This window comes from Halichoerus grypus, chromosome 2, assembly GCF_964656455.1.
Source record: "Halichoerus grypus chromosome 2, mHalGry1.hap1.1, whole genome shotgun sequence".
Lineage (NCBI taxonomy): Eukaryota > Metazoa > Chordata > Mammalia > Carnivora > Phocidae > Halichoerus > Halichoerus grypus.
In genome coordinates, this window is record NC_135713.1 from 80,469,977 (window position 1) to 80,492,378 (window position 22,402).

Below are 22,402 nucleotides of genomic sequence, written 5' to 3' on the forward strand. Positions count from 1 at the left end.
CTGTTTTCAAATCTTATATTTGTTTATAGAATGTATAAGACATTTTATAGATAAAGGAGAAGCAGATGGAATTCAAAATAGCAGCTTTATTATTGGTAAAACCTGGGTCAGAAAATATGGCTTTAAATATGGCTTGCCTACACTGATCTCCAGGGTTAAGTTGATCCTTCTGGCCCTCCAACTGCCCTACCTGCCCCCTTACCACCTCCCAAAACCACCAACAGAGCTGAAAGCCCCGGGACTCCCTTGCAATAGCAGAACCAGCCCTAATAGACTTAACAGAGGGGAGAGCAGGCCAGGGAATGCAACTCCCTGCGGTCCGGTGGGCCCCAAGCTCACCACTGAGAAGAGTCCCCTCTCCTTCCTTAGCTTGAAGTGTCGAGAAGGACAGGAGTGTGACTCATATTAAAGGGGAGAACAATAAGGGAGTGCAGGCCTGGGTTAGTTGTAGATCTGATGGGAAAATACCTCTTGGGTAACATTATTGATTGAGTGAGGTGAGGCCAAGTGGATGACATTTGTCTGAACAATGGATACTTTACGGAGATCTACAACTCATTGATTTTTATGTCTTTCATGACTGAAGATTCTAGACACACCTGGAGGATTTTACATCAAATAAACAAGTGTCTGGTCCAGAAGGCAGAGAGAAAGGAAAAGGAAAGGGCTAGACCTGCATGTGGAGGAAAAGGGAAGGGACTAACTTAAAAAGAAGAGGCAAAAATAATAGAAATCTAGCTGAATCTTCTTGAAAGGAATGGGAGATAGGAGAATGAAAAAGAACACAGAGGAAAATTCCTGTAGTATAAGAAATTCACAGTCTAAGGAAAACCAAGGTTTGTGCATGAGTGCCTCACAAAGGTATTGGTTTTCACCTGGTTTCTAGGGCACAGACCTTAGAAACATCTAGAATCCGCTGAGCCTCACTTTCCATCCAGACCTTCTTAGATAGTAGGTGAAGTTCGACTTAGAAATTACCTTGGAATATTGGAGGTAATAGGAAATGATAAGTCTGGATTTGTGAGGCATGGTTTATGGAGGACTTTAAAAGGTAGCCAGAGGAGTTAGATTTAATGCATATTCTGGCAAGTGTTTTGATTAAAATAAGAGGTTAAAAAAAAAAAAAAAAAAACCTAAAGTGTATTAATGGCATTAGGAAAAGAGAAGGCACACAATTGGAAAAAAAAAAATTCAACATTTGAGTGGCACCTGGCTGGCTCAGTTGGAAGAGCATGCAACTCTTGATCTCAGGGTTGTGAGTTCGAGGCCCACGTAGGGTGTAGAGATTACTTAAATAAATAAATAAATAAAAACTTAAAAAAAATCAATATTTGATTCATTATGGAGAGGGAGTTGAGGGGAGAGACATTTAATTTATAACATCTAACAATTCAGAGAAGGAGTAAAAATTGCTAAGGCAGTGACCCTGGAGATGAATAGACAATGGTGGGGTGTTAGGCAGAAATAGAGAATACAGCAAGGAACATGAAAAGGACAGCTTAGATTTAGAGGTGATGAATTTGGAAACTTCTTCACAAAAGGGGTCTTTGAAATCAAAAGATAACAGAACTGCTAAGCTAGATGTGAAGCAGCGAGGTTCAAAGAAGGCTAAGGCCAAGGTTCTGGGGGAGCCTCCACGGGCTGATGCCACTTCTCCCTCTCACTACCGTTTCTGTAAACAGTTTTATTTACATCCTTGACCCTGCATTCACATATTGTCTATGACTGGTTTTATGTTATGACAGCAGAGTTGAGCAGCTGAGACAGAGACCAAATGGCTTGCAAAACCTCAAATATTTACCATCTGGCCCTCTCTAGAAAAAGTTTGCCAACCTGGTTCAAGATGATAAAAGAGAAAGAGCTATAGAAAAGATGGGGCACCATGAAACCAAGAAAGCATGGCCACGAGGAAGTCAAGAGAGAAGAGGGTTTCAAAGGAGAAGGTAACTAGGGAAGATACAGTGGATTATGAGGAGGATGAAACTTGGGGGGAAAAAAATCTCTGAATATTCTGACTAGGAGATAAATTTCATTCCAGAAAATGCAATTTCTAGATGGACCAAAACCCAACCAAAAATACTCAAGAGATCTCTTTCTCCCCTCTGCCTTTTTTTCTTCCTTCGTTAGTGTTAAAACCTTAGTTAAACGCATAGCACTGCTCCAGGTGCTGTGGGAAAATGCCTCCAGATAAGATGCACATCCAGAGAAAGTCTAAAAATAATGACACGTACTGAGATAGCGTATGTGAAATTGTAGAATGTTATCAGAAATTAAAGGATTTTGCATGAAGGCAGCAAATTGCCACATGCCAAACATCTAGTTTGGACTGAGTACTCTGCATTCAGAGGTTACTGTCAAAAAAATGGCAAAACAGGCTTTGAGACGTTTGAGATTCTAGTTTAATGTAAATAGTACAGGCAAATTCTTACTCCCTTTGTGAACTTGGGGCAAGTTACTTCATTTGTCTCAACTTTACTGTGTTCATCCCTAAAACTGGGATCATCAGCACTCATTCTGTGGAGTATTATGAAGACAAAATGAGATATAAAGCAGTTTATGTGACGTTTGGCATACAGTAAGTACTTTGTGAATAGTAACTTTACCTTTATAGAGCTGGTATAAAGCTCAATTCATAAACTCAGATGTAAAAGGCCTATCAGAATCACTCATCATCTGCAGATCAATGTTAGGAAAATTCTGAGCCCCATCCTACCAGGCTGGCAGAACATTTAATGCTATTCTTAGGGGTCCTACCCCAGTCCCAGCGTGGTGCTGAGGTCCCTGTGAGGCTTTATTGGTCATCAGTTACCCGGGCACCTAGTTCCTGCAGAGATACCTTGTATCCCTGTCCAGATGGTGCATTCAGGTGCAGCCATCGGGTGGGACTTGAAACCTCGGATGAGGCCGAGAGCCTGTGTCAGGGAGCCAGCATCCCTCAGTGCCCCCCCCCCCCACAACCAGCTTCGCTGGGCACTGCTACTTGCAGACCCAGTGGCTTTGCTTTTCCGTTCCAGAGCATCTCCTTTTTCAGAGGACACACACCATTCTACTTTGGTATCTTATGGTGGTGCCAATATTTTACCTGTTTTGGCCTACAAAAAAAAGGCTATTTCATGTCGTTCAGATAACAATTCAAAAGGTTTAGTTTTCTTTCGTTCCTTTTTTTTTTTTTTTTTTAAACTCTAGGAAGGCAGCTGACTTCAATGTCTATTTGTGCTTTTCCAATAGCAAAACCCTCTGTGGCAAGGAAACCGAAACAGACTACTTTATTTCAGGGCAAAGGAAAACAGAAAAAAATTTTTAAAAAAATCATTTCATTGAAGCCTCTTGACACGTTTCTATGGTAATAACAATAATAATTATTTTTTATTGTAATTATTCCTCATATCCTACCCCCTTTCTCCAACAGCATTCTCACTGCACGGTTTATGGAGCCCTAGATTACGCATGCTGTGGTGATTGACTAGCTTTGTCTCCCACCTCCCTCCCACCTGGCACACTTTGGCTGTCACCCTGCCAACAGCTTCCTGCCTTCTTCTCATCCCCCTAACCTTTCTGTGTTGCTGGAGAGTACCAGTACCTCAAGCTTGTCAGGCTGATAAACTTCTCCTCCTCCTTAAAGACTTTCTCTGAAAAAATTTAAAACATCATCTTTATTTGTATTTATTTGTATTGTACTATATTTGACGTGCCTTATTCTCAAACCACTTAGACTTGAGATGATTGAATAATTTGTCTTCTAAACTCGGACACTTTTTTTTTTTTTTTAAAGATTTTATTTATTTATTTGAGAGAGAGAGAATGAGAGACAGAGAGCATGAGAGGGAAGAGGGCACAGGGAGAAGCAGACCCCCTGCTGAGCAGGGAGCCCGATGTGGGACTCGATCCCGGGACTCCAGGATCATGACCTGAGCCGAAGGCAGTTGCTTAACCAACTGAGCCACCCAGGCGCCCTAAACTCGGACACTTTTAAAAGAGGATGCTAGTGAGTAATTATGACGGAACAACAGACGTAAACGAGGAGTGCCCCGAGAAAACCAGGGTGTACGGTCACGTACTTATCCTTACATTGCTGTAGTGATCGGTTACAGACGTCTCATTCCCTCCCCTCACGGACATACATACATATACACAGTCAGTAACTCCCTGGAAGGCACAGGCCTCAGCATCTAGTGTAATATGACCGCTGACACATTAACTGATTAATTAAACCATGGGGATTTTGTTGGAGGAGAACATTCTAGACTAGTGCAATAGCATAAACCAACAAAAGGAGATGGGAGGGAACATTTATGAGGTAGGGCGAATACACCAATCTGTGTGGAACAGATATTTGGGGATTGGAATATCATTTGGGAAAAGATGGTGCAAACTCTTCATTGTCAGGCTAAGGAATTTCAGGGGAAGGTTTACACATGGGAGAATGACACGAAGGATAACTGATAGTTGTATGTCAGAGGGATTGGAGAGAGGAAAGGGCAGAGAACTGCCGAAACTATTTGAATAAAAAAGATGAAAATATGAATGCCTAGATTAGGACTCTTTGTCATTTAACCTTTTATGCTTTAGACTGCAAGCGATAAAAACCCAAATTAGCCTGGTTTAAGCATAAAGGAGACTATATCAGCTCAGCTAACATAAATATATAGGCATTGCTGGATCCAAGTTTTCAGGGTTATATCATCAGGAATATTCTATCTCTTGGTTCTGCTTCTTACTGTATTGGATTCATTCTTAGCCAGGTCCTCCCCAAAATACCCATCAGTAACTTCCAGCCTACTTTCTACCAGCTTTAGCAACTCCGTAGAGAGGGAATGCCACTTTACCAATAGTCCTAGCAAAAATCCCGAGGAGGGGTCTCTAGATCCTGAAAGTCAAATCACAGAGATAAAATTATCCACAGGAAACCTAAAAGTCATAAGCTTCCAAATGAGCATGGAGAAGAAATGTACTCATTCCGAAATGATCTAGATTCTATTTATTCAAGATATTTAAAATATAAGACACAAGACATGTTTATTTATTTATTCTACTTTATTTTAATTCCAGTGTAGTTAACATACAGTGTTATGTGTTATCTTTAATCCAATAAGTATTTTTACATATTATGATACTGGGCATATAATGCTAATTAGTCCAAACAAAATAGAAATTATTATTTCACCTTTCCAGTCCAACCTATCAATACAATAGTGTAGGAGCTTATGATTACTTATCTTTGAGGAAGTCATAACAGAGCCAGACGAGGGCTGAAAAGGGCAATTAAAGTGGCTCTGTTTTTGTGGGAATTCCTTAAATAGTTTTCCTGAGGAACCAATTGATAAACCTCTTCAGTCTTAAATGACAGGATCTATGGGTTTAAGAAACATTTGTAAATTTATTTCATTTATGTATTTGCAAATTTATAGCATAATTCTGAGAAGATTATAACTGAATTCCCATGAAATTTATGTTCTGAATAAAGGGTATAATAATGTTCAGAACACAAATCCAGAAGAGAGATACAAAGATTCAACTGGCTTTAAGTAGGTTTTTGATAACAAAAGAATATGTATAGGATAATTCTATTTGGTGTTCAAGTTATACATATATATATTCATTTATGCATATCTGTATATAATACAAATGAAACACTGCACCAAATATAGGCTATCACTGGTTGGTGGAATTTGGCATAATTTTAATTTTCTTACTTGTCTGTGGTTTTTTGTTCTATAATTTTTAGAATGAATGTATATTAATTTTAAATGACAAAAGGAATCCAAAAAAGTTTCTTTAAGAGAAAGAGAATTCTGACATAAAGGTAAACTAGCTTTGCCTTTTGAAGTGATGTCATTGTGGCCCTTCTCACAATTTTCCCCCCACAGATAGCATAAGAATCTCAGTAACAATATTGGGTTGGGTGGGACATTACTCTGAAAGAACGTGGCATTTCTCTTATTATGTAAATATTAAATACAGTTTTACTGCATTATGTGTGAGTAAGTGATAAGAATTTATTTGTTTATTTATTTATTTATTTATTTTTGAGAGAGAGATGGAGAGAGAGAGAGAGAGAATCTTAAACAGGCTCCACACCCAGTGCAGAGCCTGATGAGGGGCCCGATCTCACAACCCTGAGATCATGACCTGAGCCAAAATCAAGTTGGACACTTAACCGACTGAGCCACCCAGGTGCCCCAAGTGATAAGAATTTAATCACATTCACTGATACTTACTAAATCACTTTTATTCTTTCCAAGAACGTCCCTTTCAAGAACAAGCTTCTGATACAGACAATAATCTGAACCAAGGATCCAGCTTGATAGAAACCATCTTTAAAGTATTATACCATTGCAGTTTTTCTCCACAAACATTTGGAAATGTTTTTGTGAGCTACATGGAAGAAGAACAATTATGGGACTCTCTATATAACATCCCAGGTATGAGAAATTTACTATTTGTAAAAGAAGTGTTTTATAGATAATTAAATATATCTTTAAAGGTGTTTTGAAAATTTTATTGTTGTCACTTATGCTGAGTCTGTTATTTGTAAAAGTTTATCTTAGTTTTTTTTTTTTTCAGTATAAACGTTTCTTTGGGAATCATTAACCATTCGGTCCTATCAAATATAGTATGCTTGCAGAGGTGCCTGGGTGGCTCAGTCGGTTAAGTGTCTGCCTTTGGCTCAAGTCATGATCCCAGAGTCCTGGGATCGAGCCCTGCGTCGGGCTCCCTGCTCAGCGGAGAGCCTGCTTCTCTCTCTCCCTCTGCTGCTCCCTCCTTGCTTGTGTGCTTGTTCTCTCTCTCTCTCTCTGTCAGATAAATAAATAAAATCTTTAAAAAAAAACAACAACAACAAAATATAGTATACTTGCGACAAGGTGAAGGAAAGGTTGGGGGGTGGGGGAATTATGTAATGCAGATTTTCTTTTTTTAAATTATTAGGAAGTGTCCTCTTGTAAAAATTAATTTAATATTTAGCATAGATTATGTTTTGCTATTGAGCATATAAGACATTAGTAACATGTGAAAAAATATTTTGTAATTCTTAGATGGATTTATTCAACAAACTGATGGATAAAACTACTGGTCAATTTTTTTTAAATGTAAAAGGCATTTATTATTATGACCATAGTGTCTCTGTCTCTACAAGGCAAGCATGTTCTATTGTTCCTTTGGGAACCATATGTTTTTCCATTTGTGCTGTTCTTCTGCCTACAGCTAGAATGGATGTTAAAGCCAGAACAAGTTGCATATCTGAATAGAAAGTGTTCATGTGTTGCCCCACCTTCAGGGCCTGGTGAAAAGGTTCTTGCATTATTTTATACTTAATCTCCTGGCTTTAATTCTGCATAATATCTTGGGAAAACAAAGAATGAGAACTTAGTAGTTAGTCCATTAACTATTTACATCATTTACATTTGGCTGTCGACCTATAAACTGTTTTATACACTGTTTTGGAAACTACTTTTGCATAAAATATTTCCTGGGACCCATATAAAAAAATCTAACTTGCTCATATTCATGGTTTTGTTCTTCCTGGACTTTTTGACTATCCTCTAGACATTACTTGAATATCTTTTTAGCTAGTTTAAAGTCATTATGTTACAACTTTTCTTGGTCATTATCCCTGAAAAATAGCAATAGATAACTTTTTGTAATGATTTTAAAAACCTGAATGTATCACTTAATGGCTGTGTAATAATTATCTCCTTTTAAAATTTTATCTCCTAGTTTCCATGTATTTCTTATGGCTACCTCTTCACCCAAAGGAGGGACAGTTTTCCAGTTAAAAAGACTGAATTACTTCTGATGTAGACTTTATGGAACTGAACCTTGAAAAATAACCTTGAAAGCTCCTCCACCCCTTTTGCTTTTAGGTATTCAGGTGAATTGAGAGCTGAATTCTCTCACAGGATTATAAAGAATTGGTGACCCACATGCTTCAACCACCATTTATTCTTCAACTTTTAAGTTTTTGAACCATTTTGACTCTTAGCACAAAACTGTACTGAAAATGACCTGGAAGATACCAATGGCCTTTAGGTGCTGCCACCAGAAAGCAAAAGTGCTACTCGCTCATGATTAGTCTTCTCTTCACCTACACTTTGACCAAACCCTTCTCCACTAGGTCAGACAAGTCTCTCGAAAAAGGTATTACACTTACTAATACAGCCTGAATTGTGTGGGGTGTTTCAAAGGATCAGAACTTCAAGTTTGTGAAACGTCCTTGGTCTTTGTGTGAATTGTTTCTCTGTAAATATGAAATATTCTCTGGGTCTTGAATATTTTCTAGAACCTGAGACCCTACAGCGGTCATGAGGGACTCAACTTTTGTACACTTAGGTATAAGATATGTACATAAGTGAATACTTGTAGGAATTATTTCAGACTTATCTGTTAGATCAATTCTGAAAAAGAAAAATTAAAATTTTTATTTGACCTTCACTTACTCCTTCTTCAATGTCTTTCCTTACTTTATGTGGATCCAAGTTTTCCCTGTATGTACTTTCCCTTTTCTTTATAGAACTTCTTTTAACATTTCTTGTAAGACAGGTCTACTGGAACAAATGTCTTCGATTTTTGTTTGCCTGAGAAAGTCTTTATTTCTCCTTCACTTGTGAAGGATAATTTTGCAGGGTACAGAACTCTAGGTTGTTCAGGTTTTGTTTTTTGTTCTTGATGTTGTTGCTGTTTTTGCAACACTTTAAATATTTCACTCCACTCTTCTTTGCATGGTTTCTAAAAAGTTGGATGTTAATTCTGACATTCGTTCTTCTATAAATAAGATAAATTTTTTTTCCTCTGGCTTTTTTCAGGACTTCTTTATCTTTGCTTTTTTGTAGTTTGAAAATGATATGTGTATGAGTAGTTTTAAGCATGTACCCTGCTTGGTGTTCTCTGAGCTTTCTAGATATGTGGTTTGTGTTTGATAGTAAATTGAGGGGAACTTTGCAGTCATTATTGTGTTAAATATTTCTTCTGTTCCTTTCTCTTTCTTCTCCTGGTATTCCCATTACACGTATGCAAGTATGTTACACCTTTTGTAGTTGTCCCACAGTCCTTGGATATTCTGTTCTTTTTTTTTTTTTTTTCCCCAGACTTTGACCTCTTTGCTTTTGAGTTTTGGAGATTTCTATTGAGATATCCTCAAGCCCAGAGTTTCTTTTCTCACCTATGTCCAGTCTACTAATAAGCCCAAGAAAGGCATTCTTCATTTTTGTTACACTATTTTTGATGTCTAGTGTTTCCTTTTGGTTCTTTCTCAAGATTTCCATCTCTCTACTTACACTACCCATTTGTTCTTGCATGCTGTCTAATTTATCCATTAGAATCCTTAGCATATTAATCATAGTTATTTTAATTCCTCGTCTGATAATTCTAATTGCCATATCTGTTTCTGATGCTTGCTCTGTCTTTTCAAATTGTGTTCTTTGCCTTTTAGTATATCTTGTAATTTTTTTCTTGAAAACTGTACATGATGTATTGGGTAAAAGAAACTGCTATAAAGAGGCTTTTAGTGATGTGGGGGAGAGATTTGGGGGAGGAGAAGCATTCTATAGTTCTGTGATCAGGTCTCAGTCTTTAGTGGGCCTATACCTCTGGATGGTGTACTTCGCAAGTGTTTCTCAGGTTTTTTTTTTCTCCCATTTTATGTAGGAGAGTATGGCTAGAGTGGGCTGAAGTTGCATATGTCCCTTCTTCTAGGTCAGTTAGGCTCTGATAATATCCCAGTGGGTAGGCTCTATTTTAGTAGTTTCTCCTGAGGGCAGCCCTTAAGAACAGAGTGCTCTGGCTTATTTCAAAATATTCCTTTTCTTCTCCTCTTGCTAGAAGCTCTTGGAGATTTTTCTTTGACATTTACTATGGGCACCTAGTTGAACTCATAGAGGTAAAACTCACAGAAGTGTGGCAGCCTCCACATGACAGGGTCCCCCTGGAGTGTTAACTCTAAGACTTGTCCACACTGAGTCTCCAGCAGTTCATCAATTACAATTCAGACTTTCTCCCTTGGCACTTGTTCCCATGGTAGGTTGCGCTTATGAGTCTCCACTCCAGTAAGCTGTGACTCCCTATATTTGTTGTTTGTCACTCCAGTCTTGGGGACAGTGGTTTGCCTAGTGTCCCCACCTCTCTACAGATCCAAGAAGAGTTGTTGATTTTTCCATCTATTTAGCTTTTTACTTGTTGTTAGGACAGAGTGGTGACTTCCAAGCTCTTTATATACATAGAGCCAGAAACCAGAAGGGCTTGTCACTTGCTTTATTCTCTCTACTTCTTATTTTTCCTTTTCTTCTTGCTATATCTGTACCTTATCCCTACCATAGGTATCCCATGCTCAACTTGTTTCAGAACCCTGCATCAAGAGAACACTGGGCACCCTATACTATAATATTATAAACTTTACAGAAATTCGTCTTAGGTAATAATAATAATAGCATATACTTACATAGTGTATATAGTGCCTACAAATTAATTCATATAGGTTTTAAATAATTCTTTGAGATAAGACTGTTATTTTCTCTATCATTTGTAATACGTTGATTTTATTTTAAAAGGAATAAACATTCCCTTTTAATAAAAGGAAATAGGGGAATTTCTGGCTTTCTAGAATTTTTAGATACCTGAGATGTATTTAATCCATAACTCCACAGAGTTCAAGCAAAATAAATATTAATTACAGATACAGGAAGAAGTCTTCTTTATGCCTTTCAATGAATTAAAGTCTTGAAGCATCACTTAAAAAGATAGACTGCTCTATCCTCCACCATTGCCATAAAGAGCATCAGCTCACCCAATGATTGCACTATGTTAAAAAGTTAAACTCTCAATATTGGATAGTATCAAGATTCTCTTAAGCATGGCGGTTCTTTTTTTTTTTTTTTTTAAGATTTATTTATTTATTTTAGAGTGAGGGAGTGAGGGAGAGAGAGAGAATCCTGAAGCAGACTCCTCACTGAGCACAGAGCTCAGTGCAAGGCTCCACAGGGGGCTCCATGTGGGGCTTGATCCTAGGACTCTGAGGTCGCGACCTGAGCTGAAATCAAGAGTCACTCAACAGACTGAGCCACCCAGGCATTCCAGCAGCATGGTAGTTTTTTGTTTTTTGTTTTTTTAAAATTTTTATTTGTTTATTTATCAGAGAGAGAGAGCACAAGCATGGGGAGCGGCAGGCAGAGGGAGAAGTAGGCTCCCTGCTGAGCAAGGAGCCCTACGTGGGACTCGATCCCAGGACCCTGGGATCATGACCTGAGCCGAAGGCAGAGGCTTAACCGACTGAGCCACCCAGGCATCCCAGCAGCATGGTAGTTTTAACAATGGATTGAGTCATTTGAGAAATATCACCCCAGGGTGCCTGACTGGCTCAGTCAGAAGAGCATGCAACTCTTGACCTCAGGGTTGTGAATTTGAGCCCCATGTTGGGTGTAGAGATTACTTAAGTAAATAAAAGTTAAAAAAAAAAAAAAAGGAACATTACCTCAAAATTTGAGGGGAAAAACATATAGATACTTTTCTGTATTGATTCAAGTGGTTATCCCAAGACTTCCCTGTCATATTAAAAAACAAGTAAAATTTTATTGCATTTATCACACAAGTAATGCATAGTCATGGTAGGTAATATATATAATCAGAAAGAAGGCAGGATGGCAAAAAGAAGGAAAGAAGGGAGGGAGGATACAAAAGAAACAAAAGTAAAAAGGGGAAAAAGGAAAGGAAGAGGAAAATATCTGAAATCACATCAGTCATTAATAATCACCATTAATGTTGTAGAGTGCATCTTTTAATTCTTTTGTGTGTGTGTGCATGTGTGTATTTAAAATAAATATCATGTCATGCTTTTCCTAACCTGCCTTTATTTTTCTACTGAATAATATGTGGCTTTATTGTATAGATGTGTAGCTATTTAAACAAATAACCAATTATTGGACATTTAGATTATTTTCAATTTACCTTTATATCCTTTACATGATTGTAATTAATTTCTTAGGATGAAGTCTTAGAGACAGAATAAGTGGGTTAGCAGGTAAGTAAAATGTTAAAGTGTTGATATTTTTGCCAAGTTGTCATCTAAGAAGGTCATACCATTTATATTTCTACCTTTAGAGTTCCAAACCACAAGCAAATGTTGTTATTCACTATTATTTTAATTGCCATTTTCTTTATTACTAAGAAGAAACTTTTTTTCCCAAATGTTTATGGACTGTTTATTAATTATATGATTTCAAAGTTAAAAGCAGCTCTCCTTTTCTATAGCTTTAAATTAGATTACTGACAAACTGAATTCCCAGTTGAATAACACACAAAATATTTCCAGATTCTGCTAACTGTAATATGCTGTCTGATTTTAAAGTCTCAACGTGCATGGAGTCCGAGCTAGAGGTCATCCGATGCTTGAGATTGGCACTGACTGACGCTGTCAAGGACATCGTACAGCAGATAATATTTGTGATGAGCTCTGGGAGAAGCTGTGAGACCAACCTCAACAAGCACAGCGTTCCTGAATGTTTGCGTGAGAGCATTCCAAAGGAATGGAATTACATTCCAAAAGAAACTAAAAGGAAAGAATCAAGCAAAGGTATCTTCCTTTCTTTCTTTCCTTTTTTTTTTTTAAAAACATATCCGCGAAGAAGCAATTTTCCAGGATATGAAATCAAGTAAAATTCTAAAAATTGTAAGATTTGTAAACTATATTAGTCCTTTTCCCACCATTTCTGTGTATTTGGGACCTGTAATTTTTTTTTTATTGTGAGCCTTATGACCAACGAAACTAGAAATGAAAATTACTCCAATGGTCAAAGTCTTTATTTAACTACAGAATTTTCTGTGATATGTTGTGTTCATGTTAGTATTAACAGATTAGTCAATGATTGTGACTAACCTTAAATCTATTAAGTAATCTAAAATTCATACTCTCAAGAAGATTGTTCTGAGGTTCAGTTTAATATTTTTCCTTAAAGTTTTTTCCACTGCAACCACCAATTATTACTTTCTTTTCTCTTGTTAACAGACCTACTTGTGTACTGTTTAGGTAAAAAATAGCACCCCATTTAGTAACCATGTGGTTTTTTTAACAGAGTATTTTCCCCCGATATCTATGGTTCTGAATTCAGTGCATTGTTCCTATTAGGGGCCGTGCATCTAAGTGTGTTTTAGAACCATGAGTTACATTATTCGTTTATTTTATTTTATTTTTTAAAGATTTATTTATTGGGACACCTGGGTGGCTCAGTCTCTTAAGCCTCTGCCTTCAGCTCAGGTCATGATCCCAGGGCCTGGGATCAAGTCCCTAATCGGGCTCCCTGCTCAGTGGGGAGCCTGCTCCTCCCTCTCCCTCTGCTGCTCCCCCTGCTGTGCTCTCTCACTCTCTCTGTCAAATAAATTTTTTTAAAAAAAGATTTTATTTATTTATTTTAGAGAGTGGGGAGGGGAGGCAGAAGAGGCAAATCCTCAAGGAGACTCCGTGCTGAGCAGGGAGTCCGACTTGGGGCTCGATTTCACAACCCTGAGATCATGACCTGAGCTGAAACCAAGAGTCAGATACTCAACCGACTGAGCCACCCAGGCTCCCCCCATTTATTTTATTAATTAAGACCTCTCTTCTTACCTGGTTTCTTTGTACCTATGTGTTTCTGTGTTAAGATCGCTTTGAATGTATATTATGTAGCCATATTAATGAACCTTCTTTAGGATTTTTAAAATAAAACTTTTCCCTTTATATTAATCTTTAAAGAAGAATTTTTTTCATGAACTTAAGGAAACTTTCAATGGTAAAATATTCTAACTGAACCTACCAAAGTCAATTGAAGGGACTAGTCTTTCTTTCATTCTTCTCCATGGAGATCCTAACTAATGTGGCTTTTATCCAGCAACCTTATATTACAAACTCAAATCAATTATCTATCTGTGACCTTTCACAGTAATGCTTTAATTCTGCCCAAGCCCTATTAAACTGCCTTTGAATCTAGTAAAGCCATTTAATTGAAATTGGAAAATGTCAGCTTTTCATTACTTAAGTTCTTCCTTGTCTGAGTTGTTGCCATCTCTCCTTCATTCTAGCTTTTGGATATTTCATAGATTTTGAGCAATTCAGGAGGCATAATCTATAGCTAACATATGTTGTATGAGTAACACTATTTTGTTTGTGGCTTTCAAGTCATTCTATTTATGAATAATTTTGCTTTGTACAGGTACTCTGGAATTCTTCCATAATCTTTCAAAGAACCTCAGGTTAAAAAAAAATGCTTACTTTGTTGATACCAGTTCTTGTGATTTTACATACTAAGTAATATTCTCCATAAAACTATCACTAAGAGTAGATGTATAACCCTTATACAATGGACAGCCATAAATGGTGCCAAGTCACATAAATATATAAAAGAAAATGGTGGAGGAAAGTGATTGTATAAACCATTTTGTGCATTCCAGTTGGATATAACAATAGGAGAATACCATGATTCTCCATCTCTCTACCCTCTTTTAGACTGACAGTGCTCAACCTTTATTATCACTACAGTATGCAAGACAGATAATATTTACAGGCCAGACATTAAGTTCCTTATTCGTTCAATTGATATTTACTAAGTGAGTTACTACTACATGCCAAGCGCTTTAGTTGAGGCTAGAGATAAACTATAGAGTAGATACCTCCTCCTGGAGGTATCTGGTTCCACATGCGTGCAAATGCCTCTGGGGATGTACAGGACAATTCTTTGATATATGAGAAGAAAGGACGAAATGAAACTTTACTAAAATTTCATATGAAGATTGTTACTGTAACTCTCCCTTGGACCTACTCTTTCATTAGCTTTTAGGGTACAATATTGAATCAAGTTCGTCTTTGTATTTCAGAATCTAGTTTTAACAATATTAATCCTCACAAAACACACAAGTGGCTTTAACATATTCCTGTAAATTAACAAATCAGCTGCAGGTGAAACCTAATACTGACAGTGCAAGGAAGGGCGGACAATAACCAAGTGAAAAAGCTCACATTGATGTCTGTTCCTGACATGAGCTCTTTCTCAGCCATATTTATAAGGTAAAATGATGATGATCTGATCAGATTTGGCAAAAAAAAAAAAAAAAAAAAAAAAAGATTTTAAAAAGAAATATATGGGAAAACCACTTGAAATATGACTTCCCATACATTATTGTTAAACATGAATCCCTCCTAAGTAGGTATCGTGCCTTGAGATACTAGCTAAAGATGGTTGGAAATCATCTTGATTAGCCAAAGATTTCAAAACTAAGCATCCAAAACATGAAGACAAACCTCTATAATTGTTTCCAAGAATGTTAGTAAGTCAAGTGATATAACCAGTACTTTACAGTATTTGTCTAAGTAGTGTTAAATATTTAGAGTCCTTTTTGTTGTTGGTGGTGGTGGTGGGTTTTTTTGAGGATTCTAACTTATTAAAAGACAAATAGTCACTAACTTAAGGGAACATTTGTCCTTCCTGAAACGGTGAAAATGAGAGAACACGGACAACACTATGGTGACAAACTGAAATGCATTTTTGTATTACATTGTCAGTAAATACTGTTACATAGAAAATAGTGACGATTTAAAGAAATAAATATTACAATAAATCATACAATGTAGGAGACTTACCAAAGAGTTGAATGGAAAGTTCAGATGCTTCTGATACAGCTCAGCTTAGGTATTTGCTCCATTATGTTTCAAAGAACAGATACACAAAGTAGTTGTTTTGTTTCACTGACAGCAATTTTTTTTAAAGATTTTATTTATTTGTCAGAGAGAGAGAGAGCAAGCAGGGGGAGCGGCAGGCAGAGGGAGAAACAGGCTTCCCGCTGAGCAAGGAGCCCGACGTGCGGCTTGATCCCAGAACCCTGGGATCACGACCTGAGCCGAAGGCAGACGCTGAACCAACTGAGCCACCCAGGCGTCCCTCATTGACAGCAATTAAATGAAAGATATGCCAGAGAAATTTTTGTAGCAGTAAATTACTTTTTATTTATTTTATTTTTTGAGATTTTATTTTTAAGTAATCTCTATACCCATCATGGGGCTTGAATTTAGAACACCAAGATTAAGAGTAATATTGAGTCAGCCAGCTACCCCAATAAATTACTTTTTAAATAAAAAGAATGCTTTATGGGAAAACTGTTGGAGTGATTGTTTTAAATGAATGGATTCTGGCGAGGAAACAGAGGTAGCATTACAAGAAGAAATGTATTCATGTTATCGTTCACATGCAGATTTGTTGGGAAAGAAACTGATGGCAGAAATTACAAAATGCTATCAGAAGTTACTAAGATAGTTCATTTTATAAAACCCAGAAATACTAGTTCTATAAAAACCAGTATCACCAATAAAAATACCCTACCTACACACTTAAGAACTTAGAAATAGAGTTTTCTAACATAATTTAAAATATTCCAAATAAGAGTTTCAGTGATTCCTGAATATTTTTCTTGAAAATACAAAAATGAAATATTTTTCTACTTGTTTTCAAGAATAACTAATTGACATCATGATTAATGAATATTTAGCAGTCAAATGTCAACAACAGCCTTTGCCTATTTGATGGTTGAGATTGAAAAACAAGTGCCATGATTTCACAAGCACAGTTATTAATACGCTTGTTCCAACATGGATCTATGTAGGTTCATGTAGTAGCTTTTTCACCTACGATAGCCATTAAAATCAAGCATTGAAACAAACTGAACTTAGAACCTGCCCTTTGAATCATTCTATCGAAGTGTTAAGCCCAGATTTTAAAAATAGTAAAGCATATTAAATCACATTATTCTCAGTCAAGAAATTATTATGGACACCTTATAACATTAATAAATAAAATTTTAAAAATAACTTTAAGATATTATTTTGTCTTTACTTCATTCATTGTAAATTTCTTTTCTGCATGTTTTATAATCACAAAATATATTATTATAGCCAGTGGTCCATGTCTAGGAAGAAAGAAATGATAAATACATAAATATTCATATCACATTGCATCCATTCTAAGACATACGTTTTTTCACACTTTGTCAGCTCTGAAGTTGGCCCTTCCAACATGTAACATATATATGGCTGAGATAGAAACCAGAACATTTAAATAAGGGCAGAAAAATGAGTGTGTGGCATTCTTAAAAGATCCCTGCCTGGAGTGTTGTTAACATCATCACAGACTCAGAGTTCCTATGATTAGTAGAATAGATCTATTCATTTGTCAGTAGTCTAAAGGTTCTGATTGGAATTTACCATAAGCTTTAATAAAGTCGTGGGGATCTGAGTACCTGGAGTCCTCAGATTTTCTAAAATATCAGTAGAAGTGCAGATGTAAAGAGAATCGGTAATCTTTACCTGATATCTCCTTAGATTTTCAAATGTTTCCTTGGTATCTGCAGTTAAACCCTCTTTTAAATAAGCAGAACACAAGATAGAATCTTTTAAGTCAAACACCTGAGGGTAGAATTGGGAGTATATGACACAAACACGTAAAGAACAACAAACATTTAAAATCATTTGAGAACACAGGGAAGAGTGGTCACAAAGGAGTTTCTTAATTTGCTTTATCTATATTTCAAGCTTCATCTAAGCATACTCATTTGGACAAAAAGAAAGCATTTATCAAGGAACTATTCGTTACCAAGTACTGAACTAGATGTTCTCACATTTATTATTTTATTGAACACAATAGTCTTATGAGATCTTTCAAATATATGTTGGGCCCAATTTTACAAACTTATGAAGACTGTTCCAGTTCATTTTTAACATGATTCTTAAGTTGTCATGAATTTCTGTGGAGTCACTAGACTAGACATATATTTTCCAAGAGCTTTGTACTTTTTTAGAGCAGAGTGACTTCTTTAAATGTCACAAATATCTTGAAAAATCTTTCACATTGTTTTATTATTTGTGTTTAGCAAAAGCAGTAAAGAATGTTTTACTGAAGAACTCAAAGCTACCTTCTTTTGACTTGTCACTCAGTTTCAATTTTCAAATTCTATTATGTATGTAGTGGATTAAAACACCGTGCTTGGCTTTGTGGGATAGTCAAAGACTGATGAGGTTTTTTTCCATGCTCTTGAGGAGCTTTTCATCTAGTTGTAAAGATAACTCATGAAGACATAAATAACATAAGCAATAATAGATGATAATACAAAAGATGACAGCATGCACATTACAGACTTAATTACCAAACTGGTCATATAGATAGTATGTTCAAATAAAATTCACAGGAGGACAGGACTTTGAACCAAGAGTTGAAAAAGATGGGTGACCCATGGAGAAAGAGGGCATTCCATGTTAGAGTAATGAGATATCTAGAAGCCTAAAAGCAATGAGGATAAAAATAAAGAGGTTTACAGAAACTGTCTGAGGTTGGACTGTGGAGTATTTTGACAGCAACACTCCAGAGACTGATCTCATAACAGTGGGAGCAGCTCAAACAACTGTGGCTGAGAAATTAGATAACAGATTTTATAGTATGTGAATTTGGCTTCACAACACAGGAGAGTGGCTGAGCATAGTCTGGAGCAGGGAGATGAGTTATGAAAGTACTGCAGTAGTCCAGGTACCATTTGTAAGGAGGGGCTTTAATAGGTGGGTAGCCATGTTTCACAGTGGGGTGAAACTGGACGTCAGAGATGAGGGGGTAGGAGGATTTATCAATGTGGTTTCTGGAATGAAAGATCAACAGGACTACTTAACAGATTTTAAAAGAAGGAAGAATGGAAGGGATGGAGGGAGGAGGGAGGGAGAGTCAGCAAGGCGAAGCTAGTTTGGGAGGAAAACAATTAATTTGGTTTTAATTATAATGAGTTAATCACTACTAGAACAGAGAAGTGAAATGTCCAATAGGGAGCTGTAGTTGTAGGATTGCTACCCTGGAGAAAGGCCAAGACTGAAGATTCTGAGAATCATCTAGAAGAGTGGTTCTCCCCCAGGAAAGGTTTTGCCCCCCAGGGGACATTTGGCAATGCTTGGAGACATTCTTGGTTGTCACACTGAGGAGAACATTACTTGGGATTTAGCGGGTGTAGGCTAGAGATGCTGCTGAAACATCTTGTAGTGCATAGGACAGCTCCTCCCAACAAAGAATTATCCAGCCCAAATGTCATTAATGCCAAAGTTGAGGTACCCTGATCTAGAGAGGGAAGATCAGTACATCCTTCAGAGAAAGGACCCCAAGCAAGGGAGAGTGTGTAGAATCATCATTCAATAGGTAAGGACTTCTTAACAATACCTACATTTAAGAGGTGTTAGTATAAACTAGAACTAGCATGGGACACAGTTTGTTGGCTCATTCATTCACCAAATCTTTATTGAACAGCTGATATATGAAGTACTCAGTGTTGGGGATACAGTAGTGTCTTCATGGAGCTTATGTTCTAGTGGAGGGTGACAGATAATTAACAATTGGGAAGAGAATTTTTGGTGACAAAATAGCCTCTGATGATAGAGAGGAAGTGGGACCTGGGATGGGAAGAGCATGAAGGGATGCTTTGGATGGGGTGGTGAGTGAAGGCTATCTGAGGAGGTGACATTTGGGCTAAAAAGTAGAAGAAGGGGAGCCAGTCCCGGCAAAATCTGGAATGATTCTGTTATGGATTCCAAGGGAGGAGGAAGTTTAAGAAAATATCAAAGGCCACAGAGAGGTCCAACAGAAGTGCCTTTACATTTGTTAATTAAGAGGGCATCTGAGCCCTTTAAACCTGCAGTCCTAATAGATAAAAGTATAATTAATAATTTTACATTTTCTAATCTTCATTCATGAGAAAAGAAAAAAAAATGTGTTTGAGATTTGAGGAATTTTAGGCAGCACTGGAGGGGACCCCAGTGAAGTTCTGTCGGAATATGTCAAGCACTTGCTCTTCTCGACAATTTTATCCACAAAAATTAGACATCCCCACGCAACACTCAAAACAACACAGTGACGGAATGCAAATGCTAATATTAATCATACCTTTTCTTTCCTTTCTTCCCCAGGCTTCACAAGGCTTGCTGCTCAGGCAGTATCTATTGTAATCAGCAAGTTACCTACGGTGATTGCATGTTTGCCTCCCCCAATTAAATACTTCTTTTTTCTGTCTGAGAGAAAAATGTCAGAAAACTTTGTTGAATTGAAGAAAGCTAGCCTCCTTGTCTGGAACTTGATTGTAATTATATGTCGGATATTTGAGGATGGAAACACTGTGGAACTTTTAACAGGTGCCTCCCTTGACAGATGGAGTAAAGAGAAACTTGGTTTAATCTGTGTGTGTTTGGAAAGCATCATGGGAAAGCAGACAAGTGGCCCTAATCAAATGACCCAGAAGGTCATACAGAGCATTGAGCAGGAAAAACCCAACTGGATTGAGAGCCAATTGTTGAAAGCAAGGAAATTGAGCACCAAATGGTAAAGCGATATTTTTGTTTCACTGAATTTCATCAAATATGTTCACCATAACAAAATGACCAATAAACAACAACAAAAGACTGAGATAGGCAACAGTGGTTATTTTCTTTAACTTCATGGGAACTTTGATGAATACAGAAAAAGATAAATAGTCCATTAAAAACGGGATTATCAGACGTTCCCTGTTTTATTAAAATTTGAACCCCATTGACACGCTGGAACATTATACCTGTTTAGTCACCATCTTAAGGTTTCTGATAAAAAGGGTGGCAGTTAAACCCGAGAGAATTTGGTTTCATTCCTTTTCAGTGCACAAACAGGTATCCAGTGGATAGCCTGGAGCATTCTGTAAATGGATTGGGCATGGAGATTAAATTAAGAAGGAATTAATGGATATAAAAGGCTTTTTATTGCTTTCTGTGTACCTGATTGTCAAAAAGGTACACATTTTTCATCTGGTAATGTAAGAATCCCAGAGGGCAACTGGGGCATATCACACTCGAGCTATAAACACACCCAGCTGTTTCTGTATGAAAATGTCAGCCTTCTCACTGGTTTGTCACCAAGAGCTAAGTGATTTGTGGTATTGCTAAGATTTTTAAGGGTCCCTGATGAATTTAAATATGTACATAGAGTACTCCTGTCTTAAAATTAGTCTTCAGTTTAGAACTGCATGATATTGATAAAGGAATTACAGTTCATATGGCCTATAGATCACTAACCAGCCCTTTCTTAGACCACTCACACACTGTCCCCATTCTTTTAAAATCTACTCATGTTGCTAGCAGATACTATTTTAACTCTCTGCCTGAAACGACTAGAAGTTGTTACTTTCCTTAGTACATGGTAGTGACAAAGAGCTCAGGCTTTGGAATCAGATGGGCAAATACAAATCCCTTGGAAGTGGGCCATCTTAGGCAAACTATGGAATCTCTCAAAGCCTCACCGTCAGTGGTGATACCAAGCTGGTGGGAGTGGTTTTGGAAAACTAAATAACATTCATAAAGTTTTTAGCATCAGGCTTAGAACTAGTAAGCATTTGTTATTCATAAACTCTGTTAAAATGCACTCACTGGTATCATGATAACGAATACTCTTTACTGGTTTGTATTAATCTGTAAGACTTCATGTTCATCCAAATGGAAAAATGTAGGTAATCGTGATTTTCCTGGTCTTGTCATACTGACTTCTAGAAATTTATTTCTGGGGTGTCCTGTGGGTAGGAATAACGTCAGCAGTCAGGCAAATGCTTAGAGACTGTAAAAGCAGCCTTCTTAATCTTTACATTTGCATTCAATACCAATTTACAGGTATTGAATCCAGTGACTAAAAGATTAAGGCCAGATGTCATATCCACGACAGTGGTTATGAAGAGAGAGGAAAAAAAAAGAATAAAAATAGTGGATCTGATGATAAAGTTAAATTTGTGATACTTTTGATTTAGGGGTCCCTCTATCAATAAGATCAGTGTGAAGTAATGTCTCAGCTATATACCTGGGGCCACCTACAGAAATCCATTAATAAAATTTTTCCTTTAAAGTTGGTTTAAATTCCTTATAAACAGCACCAACACATCTGATACCTCCTATATAGGGAGTTTTCTAGCTAATATTTGACTGATTAGCTATCTGTTGCAACATGCATCCAAAATGAAATTTGCTGATCTTTAAAAAATGTTGTACAGTCCTCAAAGTTACTGAATGTGTAGTAGTAAGTATGTAATTAGCACAATGCTGTCTTTCTCAGTTTCTCGAATATCAATATATAAAAGTTCAGACTTAAAGTTATTTCTTATATTTATTTGAAACGGTTAAATTTAACCTCTTAACTCACGTTAGGTCACCACTTACAGGATTTAATGGGCACTATAGGAATGTACTTCTTGACTCTGATTTCAGGTTGATTATTTGTTATACAAGTGAACTTCTACCTCTACATATTTCTCACAAATCGATGATCATTTAGTTTCTAGATCTGTACCATAAGGAAAACGTATATTAAACCCTGGTAACTCTATATAGGTGAAGGGCTGCCTTGGCTTTTACCATAATTGT

At 37.0% G+C, this 22,402-nt stretch overlaps 1 protein-coding gene across 6 annotated transcripts in view; it reads left to right on the plus strand.

The window, feature by feature from the left end:
• KIAA0825 (KIAA0825 ortholog) overlaps positions 1–22,402 on the plus strand; it is a 399,405-nt gene that overhangs the window by 167,892 nt on the left and 209,111 nt on the right. For 5 of the 6 annotated variants that reach the window (XM_036094057.2, XM_078067062.1, XM_078067060.1 and 2 more), the window contains 3 exons: positions 6,243–6,422; positions 12,335–12,559; positions 19,940–20,348. In XM_036094057.2, coding sequence (XP_035949950.2) covers positions 6,243–6,422; positions 12,335–12,559; positions 19,940–20,348 — 814 coding nt within the window. The remainder of the gene's footprint in view (positions 1–6,242; positions 6,423–12,334; positions 12,560–19,939; positions 20,349–22,402) is intronic. The other variant, XM_078067063.1, reaches the window with a different exon arrangement.